The 19,208-nt window shown below is 41.6% G+C and overlaps 1 protein-coding gene across 1 annotated transcript; it reads right to left on the reverse strand.

Moving 5' to 3' along the window:
* Positions 1-368: 368 nt before the first annotated feature.
* Positions 369-17,976, reverse strand: LOC100916047 (lanosterol 14-alpha demethylase). Its single transcript, XM_031940000.1, has 10 exons — positions 17,573-17,976; positions 16,286-16,384; positions 15,073-15,249; positions 14,399-14,525; positions 12,776-12,950; positions 9,691-9,810; positions 9,100-9,295; positions 8,044-8,139; positions 6,518-6,686; positions 369-1,954 (listed from the first exon to the last, which is right to left on the reverse strand). The coding sequence occupies exons 1-10, from the start codon at positions 17,813-17,815 to the stop codon at positions 1,776-1,778; spliced, it is 1,581 nt and encodes a 526-aa protein (XP_031795860.1). The 5' UTR covers positions 17,816-17,976; the 3' UTR covers positions 369-1,775.
* Between the last annotated feature and the right edge of the window lie 1,232 nt (positions 17,977-19,208).

Here is a 19,208-nt window from a genome sequence, read left to right on the forward strand (position 1 = left end):
TTTGCAAAGGATTTTGATAGGACAAACTAGAAAGAAAAGCCTTTCTTAGGACAAACTAGAAAGAAAAGTCTTTGTTAATCTTATGAACTAGGTGGTATCAAGATATAATAAGTTGTGCTGAAAGCTACAGGCCTCCATAGAAGTCAATCCTCTTAAGTTCTTTGAGGAGTAAACTTCAGTCAGGATAGCCTATAAAAACAAGAGCTTTTTTATTATGGCTATTTTATACATGACTTTTATACATTTGTACATTAAACACAAATGCATTCGTCCTACCCCAAATATTTAATAAGATGATCTGATTAAAATCTATACATATTTCTCTGCTTCCCACCTAATATAAATAAAATACTTTGTGAATAAACTCATTGTTTTATCCAAAATTATTTTAATGTGAAAACTTTTATTACATTTAATGAGTTCAACATGAATCCTGAAAACTATTTTAACTAAGAACATTACTGGAACATACATGATATTTCAAGGAGGGAATATTTCATCCTTACCTAGTAAGAACAAATTGTGCACTCAAATACACAGTATCAGTATAGTCTGTCTCTCACACACACACACACACATACATACACACACACATTTCACATTAGAACATATACATGAATCTGTCAATTCCATTTTACAGTGAGATATTTAGTTACGTCTCACCTTCAATCAATCAAAACAGATTTCTACATTTTTTTTAATTTTAGGTAATTTGATTAAATGACGTAAGAATAATGATCAGGCTTAATCCCAATGATTGGGTACTTGGACTGCTCTCTAATCTTTATCTATCTTCAGAACTAGGCTCTGGGGAGTGAGAGTTCCTGTCTAATACGAAACGAGTCCTATTCAAAATATTGACTCCTTTGCTACCATCCAAAGTTCTGGCACCCTTTCCCCCCCCCAGAAATGCTGAGATGTTTTTGGACAAGAACAGGAGCTTCCCAAAATTCTGCTGAAGCAGCTAAGTATATAGAGGTTCCTGACAATATATTTGTCTTCTTCTTAGACTGTCAATCTAAGAGAGGAATCCTATCCATCATCCAATGCAACAATACATGAGTAATTGGTAAGTATAAAAATTAATGTTAAAAAAATTTTAGGTATTAATGAGAGTAAAAAGATTTTAGTTTCCTTATAGTATTTATATGTTCAGATAGCCCTTTAAAAAAAAAGACAACAAAAAATTTCTCAAACCTTGGTTGGAATTGTCTAATTTTCTAGTGACACAATTTGTAGGAAAGTGGTTATTTTGAAGGAACCCTATTCCCACATGTAACTTGAGTCTTGACTACAGCAGGAAGACATTTATACAGCTACTCAAATTTGTAAAAATTAAATGCTGCATTAAAATTTATCAATTAGTCATTAAAGTGACTAAATCTAAACCTATCCCTGAAATGTGAACGGATTTCATATTCATTATATGATATCCAAGGCAGACTCCCTCCTTTCCAGTCGAAATATATATCCATTTTTCAAAATTTATATTAAAAAACTGCCCCTAAAAATAATTCTATTGAGAGGGACAAATCTTTCTCAGCCTAATTTTAGAATGCTTCAAAGAGCTTGACTCCAGTAATGTACACATGACAAGTAAACTATGAGATGAGCATTATAATCATGTAAACAATTTTAGCATAAGGATTCATAAATTAGTTCTAAAACTGCACACCCAAAAAACCCAGTACATTTTAGTTATTTTGTAAACTTCATTTGGTGCAAATGCTGTGTAGCTCACAATACCACAAGCATGTTTTTCCCGTTTCATTTTTTCATGTTGTTCTTCGTTTGTATCTGATTATTGGGTTGTGTGGGGTGTGGATCATGGTTGTATAATTCACTGCAGGAAAATATCCATTCACCAGATCAAATTCATATAAACGAAGCAGAGTGGACCAAATTGTCTTAATTTGAATGTATGCAAAGTTTTCGCCAATGCAACGATGCCGACCTATGAAGAGGAAAGCAACAAGATGAGAATTTGAATATATTTACTACTTTAGAGAAAAAATGTTATTTATTAAAACTACTATTCTAGTCAGTTTTTGTTAAGTTACTTCAATCAAACAGACTGTCTTCAAGGACTTTATAATTCTACTGAAAAAATATAGTATGTACACAAGCCAATACAAGCTATGCTGAGAAAGAAAAGAAGACAACAATAATAAATATGAATTGAGTTAGAAAATCCCTTGGGCCAGTCACATGGCCTTGATTCTACTTCCTCTTGAGTAAAAAGAACAGGGTGGGGCTGGACCACACAATCGCTTTCATGATATGAGCTAAAGGGAGAAACCTCACAGAAGTGACACTTGATGCTTAGATGACTGAGGCTATGATACTTAGTGGTTAGGAGTAACAACAGTGGAATACACTTGAAGCAGGGACTTTGGAGAATAACTTACAAAAACACTCTTTGAAGGAGGCAAGTATTCATTTACCTATTTTTACAAAGTAGTAAGCAGAGGCTTGGAGAAGCTGCCTGCCCATGATCAACATGACATCTAGGGAAACTAGGTCTTTCCATGAGTGCTTGCTACAAGTTAGAGTGAGCATAAGAGAAAGAGGTTCAAACTTGAAAGTTACCTTTTAGCCATGTAATGAAATTTCCAGAGTATACTGGAAAATGCAAGCAGAGCTGAAGTTGGGTCATGGAGGATTAAGAATGATAGAGATTGGAGAGAGGGGTGGACAACTATCACAGGGTCACAAATAGTGAGAATTTAACAGTCACAGCCTAGAGGACCCTTTGAGAAGGAGCTCCACTGAAGCTGCAATCAGTAACAATCAATATTGGCCAGGCTTAGGAACAAAGGGAGTCTAGAGAACCTAGGATGGAGCCTCGGAAGATACCCTTGATTAGGGAGCACGTGAAGAATAATGTGCAAAGAACAGTCAGGAGAAAAGAGTTGGAACATAAGTGTCCCATCAGCCAACAGAAGGCAAATAGCATGGAAAGCTAGTGGTGGTTGAGGAAGGATGGGGGAAAAAAGCCCATCCAATTTGCCAGGTAATGTCTCTCTGCTTCCACAAAGATTGCACCTTTTGCAGGTGGGCTGCTAACCCTAAAGTGACTAGACAGTACATGAATGAGTTGGACTGGCAGAAAGAGGGAGAGACACACGTGGCACCTTTTCTCTTAAGGAGCTCTGGCTCTCGGAACAGCCATGGAAGGCTACAAGAGGCTGCTCCCTTTCTTGTGCCTTATCTTTTCTAAAGTTTCTTGATATTATTAAGAGTCTATTTTTAACTGTGACAAAGTAAATTTTTTGCATCCATGGTGGACTTGAAGACAGGAAGACCTAAGGCCATGTTGTCCTATGGGAGCCACCAGCCGGTGGCTGCTGGAAGTGTAACTCAGACCTATAGAAAGGATCTCTTCATCTGAGAGGATGATGATGATACAAGGAGACCGAGGGACAGTTGCTGTTCTCTGACCTCTCTCCTCCTCCCTCTACTTCCAATTTATTTCATTTCCAATTTACAAGCAACACCTGAGTCAGCAAAGGCTGCCCTGAAGCTCCTTCAGATGTTATGATTCACAGCTATGGAGGCTTTTGGAGAACTAACCTGCCTCTTCACCTAAGCGTGGTCCTTAATGAGGCCATATTAGGCCTCAGACACTCACTAGCTAAGCTGTATGGCCCTACATAAATCAATTAATTAGCCTGTGTTTACTTCAGCTTCTCCATCGTAATATAATGGACATGCAATACCTACTCTCCTAGGGCTGTTGTAGAGATCAAATGAAATAACAAAGTGCTGCATAAATGTTATGATCTTTGCAACACAAAATCCGATTTAAAAAGAAACACTGGGCAAAGAAAATAAATACAAAGTCTTGACCTCACATAATATTATTACTCTCAAACTGCTTTGGTGGGAACAAAATTTAGAAATCAAAATTTTTAAAAATTATTGTTAAAAATTTTTTATACTTAATTGGGAAATATTTAACAAAAATATTTTCCCTCCCCACCCAAATGTGAACTTGACCAACTGTCTTTTCTCTAGTTGTTCTCCCCATTGCTGAGCAGAGCTTGGTGATTTAGTAGGAATGAGTTCAATAAATGCCTTTTCATTTTAAAATCAATAATATTTTTAAAACGCCTCATGGAAACCACTTTTTAATACAGAAAGTCAACAGAGCAAGATCAGAAAAAACAATTGATAATGTTCAACTAACTGAATTTGATTGAACACAGATAAGAGATTATGTTTAAGTAGAAATATTAATTACATCAGGTTGTAAAATGTAAATGACATACAAAATTCCTACCAAAAAAGAGCACTCTAGAAATTTCTGATAGATGATAAAACCAAACTTAACAGGTCCAGTAGGATAGAACTGTCCAAGACAACTCAGAATTCATAATTCAAGTTATGATGCTTCATGATGACAGAATTTGGCCCATTTAGGGTAAACCGTCACCAAAGAATGTTTGAAAATTTTCAGAATCCCAGTCAATAAGTGCGAAACAGTAATACCACTCAAAGTAGATAAGGGGTATTTCAGAAACAAAATTTGGACTAGCCTTGAAATTAAAAACAGCAGAGTCATTCGAAGGAGCTACAATTTTTAAAGTATGTGCAAAAAAGATGAAAAAGGCAACACATAACCAAGAAAAAATTTATTTGGAAAAACAAGTTCTAAAATTATTAAGTGCCTCAGCCAGTGAAGCAGAGTGTGTGGACCCTGGAAGAAAAGAGATAAGGATCAATCTGATCAAGCCTCATTTTAATGGGTGCAATAGTACAGATATACATAGCAGTAGAAAAGAAGGCAGGGTTGTTCAAACACAGTACAGGGTGGGGGTCCATGACAAAGGATTGGTATCCCGCCCAAGAATTAGCTGCTCAGATGTTTCTGGTGGCAGGAAGCTCTATGATGTGATTAGGGGATGCCTAGATATCTGCCTATTCAAAGTTAGGATGTGATTAGGAGATTCCTATTCAGAAGTCTTTGGTATGATGTGCTTAGGAGATTCCTATTCAGGAAGTCTTTGGTATGATGTGCTTAGGAGATTCCTATTCAGGAAGTCTTTGGTATGATGTGATTAGGAGATTCAACCTATTCAAGGTTGGCCTTATGTGGCTGTAGATTAGTGCCGGCTCCCCACAATTAAGGGAAATGATGAAAGATTAAAGAGCACTTCTTAGCCTCAAACTATATTATAAAGCAGAAATGTCAGCATAACCATCTGGTATTGGTTCAAGAATACAAAGCTAGATTCGTAGAAAAGAGCAGACAAGACAGATTCACAAATGAGAACTTAAGTGGAAAATATTAATTACCTATGAAAAATCTGCTTATGTTAAGAAATGAGGAAAGCAATCTGGCAGAAATTAGGTTTAGACCAATACCTTAACACATTTCACAATGTATTCTACATGGATGTTACCTTAATATTAAAGATCATATAGAAAAACACATATCAGGCATCTCTCAGAGGTGTAAGATATAGTATGTAAGCAAACAGAGAGGCAGTTACCAAAGAAAAAACTTTGATTACTTAAAACTGAAAAACTGCACAGACAACATCAATTTTAGCATCTAAATTAAGAGAGGAAGTAATTGAATGGGGAAAAGATCTTTGTATCAAAGATAATTATCAGATAATTTGATACAAAGATCTTTTTCCCATTCAATTATCTGAGAAGGGGTTGGTATCCAAGCCACATGAACAATTAGTAAATCTAAGAATAAATGGTCAAAGGATTCACAACTACACGAAAACAATGCTCCAAGTCACTAATAGAGAAATAAGAGTTAAACCACTATGAGATTTCACCTTCACTCTCTGCAAATTGGAAAAAATGACAACAGTTTATGCTAGAGAAGTTATTGAAGAATAGTCACACTAATATGTTGCTGGTGGAGTTACAAAATGGTACAATCATTATAGAAAGCACTTGAAATTATGCAAATGAACTGACTAAACTGTCTGTATACCCTTTGGATCAGGGAATCCAATGCTGAGCTTCTTATACCCTAAGGAAGCCACCAGCATGAAAAAGTCCTCATATACTCTAAAATACTCATAGCAGAACTGAAAACAAAGTAAATGACCCTCCACTGAGGAATGGCTAAATAAATGAGTGCATGAATGTAATGGAATAATAGTTTACCCACAATGAATGCAGCAAGGAAAGATCTCTATGAACTGATGTGAAAACAGTCTGTCCGATATAAAACGGCAACATAAATGGCAAAAGTGACAGCAGACAATACAACAAAATTAAGATGAAATCAGGTCTTGAAGAGATGGGGTGACACCACAACCCACCCTTTTGTATGAGTTAAGAGGTTTCACGTTTTCAGACTCTTTCAATGTATCGATAACTTGTGCTCATTTCCTCTCTAAAAAACGCTATTTGTAACATTGGATGGCTCTCTGGGAAGAGAAGGGAAAGGGATACTAGGGTAATGGGGATATGAGGCACAGTTTCAATAAACTAAAGGAAGTGTTTAACAAAATAGAAATACAGCAATACGCACAAATAAATGACTTACCAGCTCCAAATGGCACATATGCAAACTTCTCACCCGATGCAGGGTTATCCTGTAAGTATCGATCAGGATTGAAGTCCAAGCGTTCTATCCAAAAGTCTTTAAGTCTATGATTAACAGTAGGAGAGACACACACCTGATGACCTGGAGGAATTGTATAGCCTGCTACAATCTACAAGTTAAGGGAACACAATAAATTTTTCTTTAGGCAACTCAAAATATATTGCAGATTAATTGAATTTAAATGAACCAACCCCATAAAATAAGTGAGCAATAGTATATACAATATGTCATAAAAATCTAGGTTGCAGGTTGTTGAGGCAAAAACATTATTTTATCATAAACATACAATTACTAAGCACTGTTAGATTTTCATCTTGGGCTCATGTTTTCAACAATAGCAGTGTCCCTGCCTACAGGAAGAAGGCAGTGCAGTCTGGCGAATGAATTTAACTCTTGAGTGCAATGTTCTTGCCAAAACGTAATGTTCTCTTGCTGGGTTTCTTGGTGTCTCTGGGAGAAGCCTTTGTTTCAGTTCAATAATCGCCACAAGTGCAGCCAGAGGTTAAAGTCCAAATCCTTTATTATCTCTTTCAAAGTCTTGCCTCCTCCTTTCCTGGGACCCAGTTAGCTTTCTTATAGTCCAGATCCTTTATTATATCCTTCCTGGGGCTGGGCAACTTTCTGGAGAGCCTTGCAGTCTGGCCTTGGTCTTAGTGTGTGTGTGTGTGTGGGGGGGGGGGGGGGGGGGGGGGGGGGGGGGGGGGGGGGGGGGGGGGGGGGGGGGGGGGGGGGGGGGGGGGGAGTGCAGGAGTCCAGACCAGCCACCAGGAAGATTGAATTGAATTGAATTTCTCCCCTTGGTTCTGAGAGCTTAAGCTCCTGCCACCAGTCCAGTCCTTTGCCTTCTCTCCAAATGTCAATCCAGGCTAAGGCTCCTAGCTTATATGCTCCACACTGAGTATAAACCAATCATTATATCACTAGTAAACCATTATTTGTTATAGAATTAAATCATTGCTAAACTAGGTTTAACCATTGTCTCCACTGTCTCCTTAATTCCACCCTTAGTACCTTGTTTCAAATTCTGGCCCATAACACTTGAGGACCTGAATTCAAATCTCAGGTCGCGTCTCAGTGAGAGCACTCCCTTCTGCAGAAAGCCCTTTCTAGTCCTCCTTAAGCTCAGTGCCTTCCCTCTGTTGATAAATTCATTGTCTGTGTAAATGTTTGTATGTCATCTTCTCCATCAGATTGTGAGCTCCAAGGAGCGGATTTTACCTTTTACATGCTCAGCACTTAGCACAGTGCCTGGCCCACAGCAGGCCCTTCATAAATGCTTGCTAATAACTGAAGCTGACTCTCCCTGTGTAACATGAGGTCAAGTTCCTTCACCTTTCTGGACCTCAGATTTTTCATCTGTAAAATGAGGGGGTTGGACTAGAAGGACTGAAGTCCCCGCCAACCCTACACTGAAAATCCTATCCAAGGGCTTGTTTTAAAATCTGCAGTGCACCAGAAACACTTACCTGGGGGGTTTTGGCCATTCTCATCATGGTCATTATAGGAGGTCGAAGTCTTAAAGTTTCTTTCAAACAGCGATCCAGCACTTGGAGATCTTTGAGCTAAAGAGAGAAAAATCTGTGAGCGGCTTTAGGAAGAACAGTACACACAAGTCACACTCCACAAATCAAACAGTATAAAACGCTGACTTGTACTACTTGACTAGTACATTGTACAATCTTCATTATCCTCAGTGGCGTTTCAACCACCAAAACTCACAAACCCCTCCTGCTGCCCAAGAGGAAGAAGAGAAAAAGGGTGGCAGCTCTTATGTGGATACGCCCAGTCAGGTCACACCGTGCAGAAAACCACTGGCTGGCCAATGAGCTCTGGGGACAGGAGAATGGGAGCCCAGTGCTAGAAGCCTGCTTCTGTCACCTCCTTCGTAACCTGAGCAAATCACCCAATTCACTGCTCTTGTCCGAGTCAGAGCAGCTCTGGGGTCTGTCCTGCCCCTTCCTTTCAGCTCCCATGGTCGGCACCTGCTCCCAACAAAGGACCAGAGAGCTCTGAGGATCCTAGGAACGCAGAGGCTCCCACACATACACAAACCACACCAACAGCAAGGGGACTCGACTTCACAAGTTGAAGCAGAGGCAAAGGGAAGTAGATAGACGCGGTCATTCGGAGGAAGGCTAATCACTGAACATAGACCATGGCATCTCAAGACACGGGACCTCAAAAGGCATCTACATGATGGTGTTCTTCACAACAGCTTGGCAACACTGCAGATTTCCTTTACTTTCATACTCAGTTCTCAGGTAAAAATGGACACTAAGAAGCAAAAGAAGGTCTATAGCCAACTTCAAAAGGTGGCATTTCAATGGTACAAAACTCCCTCTGTGTGACTTAATTTTAAGAGAGGTAGAAAGCCCACTAGAAATAAGGCAGTTAAGTAGGTTTAGTCAATATAAATGCCACAACAAGAAAAGTCTCAAATCTAATACCTAACCATACACCTCCAAAATCACCCTTTGGGACCCTACTTAGAATTCTTATTTGAAACCAAAAGCCAAGCAAACCTGATCATAATTTAAAGGAGGCAAATCTTCTCCACAGACACTCTGCTGTTCTAAGAAACACTTTTCCTGTAGTGCTTTGTCTCTGGCCAAAAAGAAGCCCATCCAAGCACTTGTGGTTGAGGACGTGTGCTGCCCTGCTAACAGAAGGCCAATCAGCATCCCTGCAATTTCATCATCTGTCAGAGGCCGCCCATCCCTAAAGAAGTCAACCAGACAAACAACTTTAGCACTTAAACAGTCACACATACACCTCACAATGTCAATGAAATGTAAAAGTAAATGGAGTATTCAAGAAATTTAAATTCTTTAATATCACAAATTAAAGTTCACATTTTCTCGAAGAAAACAGTAGAAAGGTTAAGGACAGACAAACTTATTTAACCATTGGAAGTGTACTGGGGGAAAAAAAAACTTCCCTCATTTTTTCAACTATTCAGTTCCTTATTTTTCACAATGATCTGTAGACATTTTAGAGAAAATGCCCACAAATCAGTGCTAAAAACAAACTATCGTCAGTCAGAGGACAAAGATAAAACATTAAGCAAAATTAAGTAATTTTATTATGTTTGCTCCTAAACAGTTTTTACTTACTTATAAGTAGACTCTAATAAAGTTTGGAGAATATCATCACTTTTTTCTTTTGACTGCCTCCGTTTTTGGATCGCCTTATAGAAAATGTTTTTGATTGCTTGATGTGCTTGGTCCCGGCGCCTATAATTCAGAAATTATAAATTATGCAAAAATGTAGAAAGAATTGCAAATTAAGTAGTTTCAAAGCTATTCAATTCTTGCATATTGACAAAATTCCAGCTAAGAGGGGAAACTCATTCTATCCTCTAACGTAAATGAAAGCAGAATAGCCTTTTTAAAAACAGAACTTTAAAATTTTTAAGTTAATTGCTTATTTAATAAGGAAGCATGTGATTCCACTTCTAACAGATTTGTTTCTGCTTTCCCATGTATCCTCCTCATTCCAATCCCTTCTCTTCTCCACTATTTTCCTACCTACAGAATCAGAATTGTTCTCTTCCACCTCCCCCCCAAAGGAATTGCTTAAGTAGGACAAAGCCCATTCTTTCTCCACAGCTCAGCACTCACTCCACTCCAAACATAGTATATAACCAAGTACAGTTTCTACCCTCAAAGAATTGATGAAACTATGTCTGGGATATAAAGTTTAGAAGCTAAAGATGAAGAAACGTCAAAGTTTATTACTGCTAAACAAATGGAACAAAACAAGTACAAACAAACTAGCTACAGTAGTAAAGGAAGGCTTCATGAAAGTAGGTGGAATTGGAGCTGGGCTTTTTTTCAAAAAGTTAGGATTTAAATAAGTTAGGCATTAAAAGGAAAGATACTTCAGAGCAGGAAGAACTGAAATCAAAACAAATAAGATGATGTTCAAGGAGCAGGAGGGTTCATGTAGGGTAATGAGACATGACTATAAGCAATGTATTGGGATCAAATTAGAGATGGTTTTGAATAAAAGAATAATAAAGCTTCAAAACAATAACACAGAGAACATCACTGGAGATTTCTGACACTGTGTCAACTGACATTCAAATGCCCATTTTGCCATAGGGTACTCAGGTAGCCTTAGGCCTGTGCCTCAGTTTCCTCACCCAAAAATTCATGGTCTCAACTAAAAGGACCTTTAAAATACCTTCTAAATCTAAATCAATGGTCTTACACAATCCAAAAAATTTATTTGGTGGAAACTTACAGGATGAAGAACCAATTAATTAAGATTAATTAATTAAATCTTGGTATAAAGCAATAGGAGCACAGTAGGGTGAAAGCAATGGGATTACAAAGAGATATATCAAAGGAAAAACAAATCACTATCAGTCACAAAAAGCCATTACCAGTATTTTGGGGAAATGTTACTTTTCTATCAATCTTGAAGCACTTAATAAGAAACTACTGTTTTTCAGACACAAGGGATACACCACCAGAAAGCAAAGAGTCCAGAGCTCACAGTCCATCCAATGCGGAAGCACAATGGTTCAAACGGAGCTGGACTAGCTGGGTGGTCCCAACAGCCCCTTCACCTGTCTGCCTCAGTATCCTCATCTGTAAAATGGGAATAACAACTCCCACCCCTCACAGGGTGGTTGAGTCACATGAGATATGTAAACATTAAAGTACTACGTACATGCACATTGGCTATTTACCTTATTTTATTGTCACTACTTTTACACATAAATGAGAAAGGTACAGAATGATCAAGAAGCAATTTTAGCAGGGAGGACAAACAGGAAAAGCATCCTGGAGAATAGCGCTTGAGACAAATCTGGAAGGAAACAAGGAATTTAGGGAAGGGGAGAAGGTGAGGAGGGAGTCCCTTCTGGGCCCAGAGACAAGGACCATAGAGCACATTCAGGGATCGGCACCCGGCCAGCCTGGCCAAGCCACAGAGTACTCCCTCAAGAAGAGCAGAGGTAGGCTGGCTGGAACCAAACGGGGAAGGGCATTTTTAAACTTTATTTCAGAGACAATAGGAAGCACTAAAGTTTGGGAGAGAGGGGGAGGTAGGAGAGGACAAAATAACTCTCAGTGTTTGGTGGGCGTGTATAAGTACTGGAAAGGGGAGAATAAGGGGGTGGCTACAGAAGCAGTCCAGGTAAGAGGTGACAGGAGCTAACAGGAAGATAGTGACTGGATGGGTAGAGGATAAACATCCAAATATGTTTTAAAATAAGAAATATCAGATTTGGTCACTGAAAAGATGTATGAGAAGAAGAATGAAAAAAAGCAAGGATAATGCCAAGGTTACAAACTTGGGTGACCACAAAGTAAGAAGGCTACACAACAAAAAATGGCAATTTAGGAAAGTAATTTTTAAAATGAGCTTGAAATGTCTAAGGGACACACCCAATTTGAACTAATAGGTGATTGGTAAGGTATGAGAACTCAAGGGAGAGACCAGAACTGGATGTGCAGATTCCAGGAGTTACATGCAGAGCGATAATTAAACCCATAGCAGCTGAAGTCATCAACTAAGAACACACAAAAAAAGAAAAGAGACGCAGACAGTCCTAAGAGACAGTCACAAGGCAATTGCAATAGAGAGCCAAAATAAAAAGAGCATTTATATAACACTCTTAAGTTTGCAAAGCCCTTTATAAATCTCATTTTAGCTTCACAACAATCCTGGAAGGTAGGGTTTATTTTTATCCCCATTTCTAGATGAGGCCACTGAGGAAACAGTTAATTGAACTGAATCACATATTGAATGTCTAAAGTCAGTTCTGAATTCAGATCTTCCTGAGTCCAAGTCCAGCACTAAGCTGCCTAATTAAACACTCCTTTAAATGAACTCACTATTTAAAGGAGCTCTGTGATAATAGTTTCATATTGGAAGTATCCCCTAATTGTTTTTTAAATCTTTCATTTGTCAGTTTTTCTTAAAAATTTCCAATATTACAGTAAATGGCATCAGAGAAAAGGCAGTGTGGCCTGGGAGTCAGGAATGCCCCACATATCCTATCTGTCACCCTAGGAAGTCCCTACTCGGTGTCCCAGGGACTTTAAAACTGAAAGCTAGAGATGTTCCTCTCCATCACTCAAGAAAATAGCTCAGTGGGAGAGTTTCCTCTGCCAATGATCACCAGTCCCGACACAAAGCACCACACACAGATTCCAAGTCAGATGTCTCAAGGAGAGTACTAAGTACCTGAAACTGGGCAAAGGCAGCCACCCCGGTAAGAGCCAGGCAGCATGGCTAAAGCCTCCATCCAGGTCTGCGTACAGCTGGGCCACTTTTTCGTTCAGCTGGCTTCTGATTTCTTTTCCATGTAAACAGTGGCTAGCCGTGAGTATAATAAGCTCAGAAAGGGCTTCAAACAAATCTGAGGAAGAGACAAAAAGTCCATTTTGAGGCACTCTCAGGGCTTCTCCCACCCTTGGAGGCTACTGAGATATCCCCCGCCAGGCTCTGAACCTGAACCTGCCCTTTCCATTACAAAAGAGATTCAGAAATGAAGGTGATCATTGTTAGGTTTTTGTGAATAAGGCTGGGACCCTCACTGATGCGGAGGACGCCTAGCTTCTCAAGGCTGGGCCAGCAGGGAATAAGCCCCAGAAGGTTCTATGAAGACTCCAGTGGTCCCCATTAGTGGGCAGGGGCCACTGACTAAAGCTGGGCCTTGCTGAGGAGGTCAGGACTTATCAGTGGCCACTGAGTGATGGATGACACACACAGGAAATGAAAAATCACTCCTCTAAAACATCAACAACTCCCTTATCTGACATCCACAACTATCTATAGGCACAACTGAGCACCAGGAAAATAAAGCTTGTAACAAAAGGCTTCTCAGCGATATAGAGCAAGTTAACTAAGGGCTACATGCATTATTGTCTTAATACATATCCTATCATTTGAGAGATGGCTACTTAAAAGTTGATTATCTAGTCTTCCCACCCCAAAGCTAACTGGGATCAAATGGAAATGTTCTGGCATTTTAATTGTTGGAGGACAAAAAAGAGAAATACACATCTGACATGCAAGGGGGAAGAAAAAAGACTATTAAAAACTTTTTTTACATAAAAACAAGCAAAGGGTTATTTACCCTAAGTGCAAGAAGACCCAATGGTCCCCAATAGTTCTGAAGACATGGACGTATTATGTTGCAATCCAGTAAAAATGCTAGTGACACAGCATCATCTTGCAATGAAATTCATGATAACTGACAGTAATGCATTTTGAAAATACTTCCTTCATCAAAGGTAAAGTAATTTTTCTGGTTAATAGATAAAAAATCCATTTATGTGGATTCCATTTTCCTCGATGTTATTACAGCATATAATTATATTCTGAAGCTCAATTTGAATGTTCAGAGTTTAAAATTGTCCTCGTATGAAAACTAAAATTAGTTTCCTCTTTTGAAAAGACCTCTTCTAAATGAATTTTATATTCAAATTTTCTCAGGTTTTAAATCATAAACTTTACATTTATCCTTAGTTATATATCCGAGATAAACAAATTGTAAACATGTTACTTTAATTTTTAAGTTACATTAACCATATCCAAAGTAGATGTTTAAATGTATACTAATTGTTTCCATTCCATTCAAGTTCTTTTTAAAAAATACTGAAAATAAATTCTAAAATTTTAAAAATAAAATTTAAAAATGCCCAATAAAAATTCTATTTTAAAGAATTGGTGGGAGGAAAGAAGCTAGGAGGAGGAAAAGAAATTAAGATATCAATATGAAAATGTTACCCTCACCTAAAAAAGCAAAATTTCCATTTTAGAATATTCGAAAAGCAGTAAATGAAATATTAAAATCTTGCTTACTTTTTTCTCCACTTTCTCCCCAGTTTTCAAAATATTCCTTTGTTTCTTTTTCGATTATTGAAACATGTTGTTTAAAATGGGCAATATTAAGGCCAGTTTTTAACATTTTCTTTTGTTCCAAGAATACCTTCAAAAAACGAATTAAATATTATAAGACCAAAGAAAATAAAGTTTTTTACTATAGAAAATCTACTAAACACCTCTCACAGAAAACTATCTTCTGAATAAGAATAAGATTTAAAAGAAACCTATAGAAAAACTGGCAACCCAGAACCCTAAAAATGAAAAAAAAAAAAAAAAAGGTACCCTCCCTAATCACTTTGTACCCAATGCCTTCAAGCTGTCCTGTCTTAGAGTACTAGATGCTTCAACACATCCCTTGGACCCAGCACCCAGTTACCAACCCCCAAATCCTCCAGATTTGTACTGATTTATATGGTTATCCCTGCGCCCTTCCCCTTTTCTTTGTTCCCTTACACTATTTTCATCCTCTCCCTGAACTCTACTAACTCAAGGCTATCAGTAGCAACTGTTAAAAGATAGTTCTCTACTAGAGAACCAGGATAGATTCCTAAATGACAACAAACTGTTTGACAATGATTAGTTGCATCATGATTTTAACTGGCATGATAGGTTAAAACATTTAATATTAATCCCGAGAAAGTAACACATACTGGATTTGGCACATCATAAGCAACACCTTTCCCAAAGACTGGTGTGGTGAGACGACTGTACACGTCTTCTGCATTCAGGTCTTCATTCTTGCTGTTGAAGAGCAGGGCAGCAGCCTCGCTGCCCAGGAGGTACGTAAACTTCTTGCCCACCATTGTAAAACTAAATACAGGTCCATACTGGGAAAGAAGAAGGTATAAATGTGATTAAGGAAACAGAAATAAAATGCTCATTAACTTTTCTACATTATAGGATCAAAAAGTCAGAAATCATCTACTCTAATCATTACTTGAAATACAAATTCTTCTACAGCAACTAATGTCAATACTCAGCTTCCAATGCAGATCCCCCAGTAATAGTAAGCTCACTATTTCTTAAGGCAACTTAGTCCAAAAGATGGGTCTAATAATCAAGAAAATTTACTTTAGAATGTGCCACAAGTTCTACAACTTACACCTTTTGGAACTGTGGCCTAACTAGAAAGAATGGAATCTAAAGCCTTCCCATGACTCTTTAGCCCTAAAAACCCTTCCTTCTTTAAAGGGAGTGGTCAGCGGAAACTGCAGAGTTCCTTCCTGACCTTCCATTTGAGAAGGCTTAGTGCAGCCACTCTCATCATTTATTAATCAGCTGGCAGTAGGTTTTCATCATTTCAGCACCCCCATTTTTCAGCTTCTTTTTCGTGGTTTTTTTCCCCCTCCATTAGACCATGAGGCCTTTAAGGTCAGGAACTACCTTTTGCCTTTCTCTGTATTTTCAGCTTTTAGTAGAGTAGGAGCTTAATGCTTATTGACTGACTGACTGGTTTTAAAGAACAGTGTCATCAAGAATCAGGATTTGAAAAGGAAATCTGCCCAACTGCCATTCCAGGCCTCCTCCATGACCCCATTCCCTTAATCCATCCATTTGGGCACTTAAAATAATCAATCTGAGACTGTCCCTCCTCCCTACATTAGCTTGAGAAGCCCAGCCCCCAGCATGACTTCCAGAGGGAGGGGTTTCCAAATGACCAACATCAGTCAGGTCAGTGGAGGTCACTATAGTTTCAATGGTTAGGTGTACACAGGGAGGCTCTGAAGAAAATACTATCTCTGGAGAGAAAAAGGATGTGAAAGACTGGAGAACTGAAAATGGGGATATCATAGGTTATCAAAAATCCTGGGATGAATGAATAAGGGGAAACCTAAATTAATCTAATCAAGTTGCTTGACTCACCTTCTCATATGCATTTTCGAGAAACTCAATAGGACTTTTTCCAAATGCTATTGCATGTCCAAGGAATGGAATAGGAGAGAAAATGTAAGGTGGACATTTCTGAAAGAGGGAAAAAAAAGATTAAATCTTATTTTTGGATACATTTACAACAAATACAGCTTCAAAAAATTGAAATAAAAGTAGCTGCTAAAACTTAAAAAACAAAAACCCACAAAGGGTGGACTCCAAATGAAAGTAATTTAAGATTAGCAAAGCACCAAACACTGCAGAAAAGCCTTTAAGAACACAAGAACCCAGAATGGAAGAGCACTGCATTTCAGATGCTACAGTTGAGGACATTGCAAAAATTACCATTATAAATCTAGGACAAATTTTCAGTCAGGAAGCAAGAAAAAAAAAGTTAGTGAGGATCACTTGCTCCAGTTTCTTCTAAAACCTTTGATTTCAGTTTCTAAGAATACCAGTAAATGAAGGGTGGATAAAGAAAGACCTAAGAATTACAACTAGAGGGTTAGGAAGGATCGAAATAAAAGCGGCACCTGTATCAGAGAACAAAGGCATTCCAGAACATGAAAAGCCAAGGAAGCAAAAAAGGAAGGAGGCAGGATTCACGTAAACTTTAATATGAATTTCCCTTTAACACGATACCATAGATAATCCTTCTGAGAGGACCAAGTGAGAGTGATTGTTAACGTCAAAACAAAGTTCCCTAGAAAGCAAGCTTGGAATGATCAATGGGGGAAAAAAGCCTGCCCCCCCCTTCCCTATGCCCTAGAGCACGTGACCCTTTCTCCACCCCACCCCACGCCATCGGAAATTCTCCTCTGCCCTCCCGCAGCTGGGCTGCCCAGTGTCGTCCTCCTCCAAAGCTGCCTCTCGCACAGGTAGTCAGTCACCTGCCGTCCCCGTCCCCGTCCCCGTCCCGTGCCCCTCCATTCTAGAAACCTGACTTGCAGAATCAGAGAAGTTTCCCAGACCCCCGGTCCTGCCCAGACCCCCGTCTCTCTCCCCCTCCGGGCAGCTCTGCGGCTCGGTCTCTCTCCTCTCCCTCCCCGCAGGCGCAGGGGCCCGTAAGCGTGAACGGGCCGAGTCCGCGGACCTCGGGCGCAGCACCAAGCGCCCAGAAAGGAGCTCTCCATCTCTGCTTTTACGAGGATTGGTGGCAAGCAGTGCCTGAAGCCCGCTGCCCCCGCCCCACGTCCGTTCCGTTCCTCGCTGGCCAGCGCCTCGGTCAAGGCCGAGGGGCTGAAGGCGGGAGGAGACCCTCTCCCGGGCGCGCGTCCTTACCCCTTCTCCGGCCGCGGGCTCCGGGCGCTGCAGGCGGCCCAGCCCGCGGCGCAGCAGGTAGGCCAGGCCGAGCGTGCACACGCAGGCGGCCAGCACGGCCGACAGCCGCCCGCCGAACGGGAATGCCCCGGCGGCGCCCTCCAGCATCCCTAGCAGCGCCATGCCCGCTGCCGCCGCCGCCGCCGAGCCCGCCGTAGCCGCCGCCACAGCCCAGGAGAGAGACCTGCAGGCCGGGGTCGCCATGCCCGTCGCCGCCGCAGCTGGAGCAACTGCAGCCGCCCACCACGGAAGGACCGATAGATGGGCCGATGCACCGGAGGCAGCCGGGGTGGGGGGGTGGTGACTCGCAACTCGGCGGCGGCGGGGACTTGTCACCTACCTAGAGGTCCCCGGCCCCGCCCCCGGTCCCTCCTCGCGCCATGGGTACGTCACATAGGGAGGGGAGGGGCTCCGCCTAGGCCCGCCCCCGCACCGCCTCCGAGACTCAGCACTCCCTCCGAGCGCGTCTCCTTGCGCCGCCGGTGGCGGAGGTCGGGGTGCGCGGAGGGTAGGGGAAAGCGGAGGCCCCCAAGCTCTGGAGTCGGAGGGCCCGGGGCCCACTTGGGGTTGTTTCCGGAGGGGCGAGGGGTGGTCCCCGGGAGGCTGCCCCGAGGCACTACTTTTTGCGGGGGAGGGGAATTGGTCGGTTAAAGACATCTCTCGAGGCCGCCGTGGAGTCGCCCACCTGACGGGCGGCCGCGACGCTGATTGCACGGGCTCCACCTGAGGTGATGTCGGCTTATGTCACGTCACGGTCACCATGTGGTGGGGGCGTGTCCTTTATCTAGACCTACTTGCGGTATGGGTGTTGTCTCGGAACGCGGAAAAACTTCTTAGTGACAGATTCGCGGCTCGGAGGCCCGGCCGAGGGGCGCCCCCTGCTGCTGGGCGGGGAAAGGGCGCGAGCGGAGCCCAGGAGGTCTCTCCGCCCCCCTCAGCGGGAGCGAGTCAGAGCCATCCATCTTTCCCCAAGCTTGCAATCCCCCCCCGCGGGAGAGGCCGGGCCGGGAGCCCCGCTTTTCGCCGGTCTCGCGATCTTGCGGAGACTTAGGGGCACTTCTTACTGAAGCGGAGCCGGGCTGAGGGTGCCATAGAGACCCGCCCCCGGGCCCAGTTGTCCATCGCCTCCAATCCGGGGCTCCTTGTCGGGGTCGCTGCAGCGGCTTGTTCCGGAGCTCCCCGCTGGGACGTGTCCGAGGGCGCGCTGACCTCCGGGGCTTCCCGGGCCTCCCCGCACCGCGGCCCCTGCGGGTGTTGCCCCTCCATGTTTACTGGCACCTTGTCCCCCACCTCCCGTTAGCTTGTGACCTCCTCGAGGGCAGGGCCCGTCTTCCCTCTTTTTTCTATCTCCATTTTTTTTAACATCTTAGCACGTAAGAGATGCTCCCTGCGTGTGACTGAATTGGACTGAGAATGGGGAGCCCAGGAAAGACAGAAGCTAGCGAGATGGAGGACGGGTTCAGAAATACTTCCAACACTGGGCTTATCTGTGATCCTGAGGATGGGGTCCAGCTTCCGAGGAAAATGTGACCGTAATCCGAGGCCCCCTGACCGCAGGACCGCTATTATTCTAACAATCTGTCCTAAAGTCTCCCGG

The sequence above is a fragment of the Sarcophilus harrisii genome, chromosome 5 (assembly GCF_902635505.1).
Source record: "Sarcophilus harrisii chromosome 5, mSarHar1.11, whole genome shotgun sequence".
NCBI classification, from domain to species: domain Eukaryota; kingdom Metazoa; phylum Chordata; class Mammalia; order Dasyuromorphia; family Dasyuridae; genus Sarcophilus; species Sarcophilus harrisii.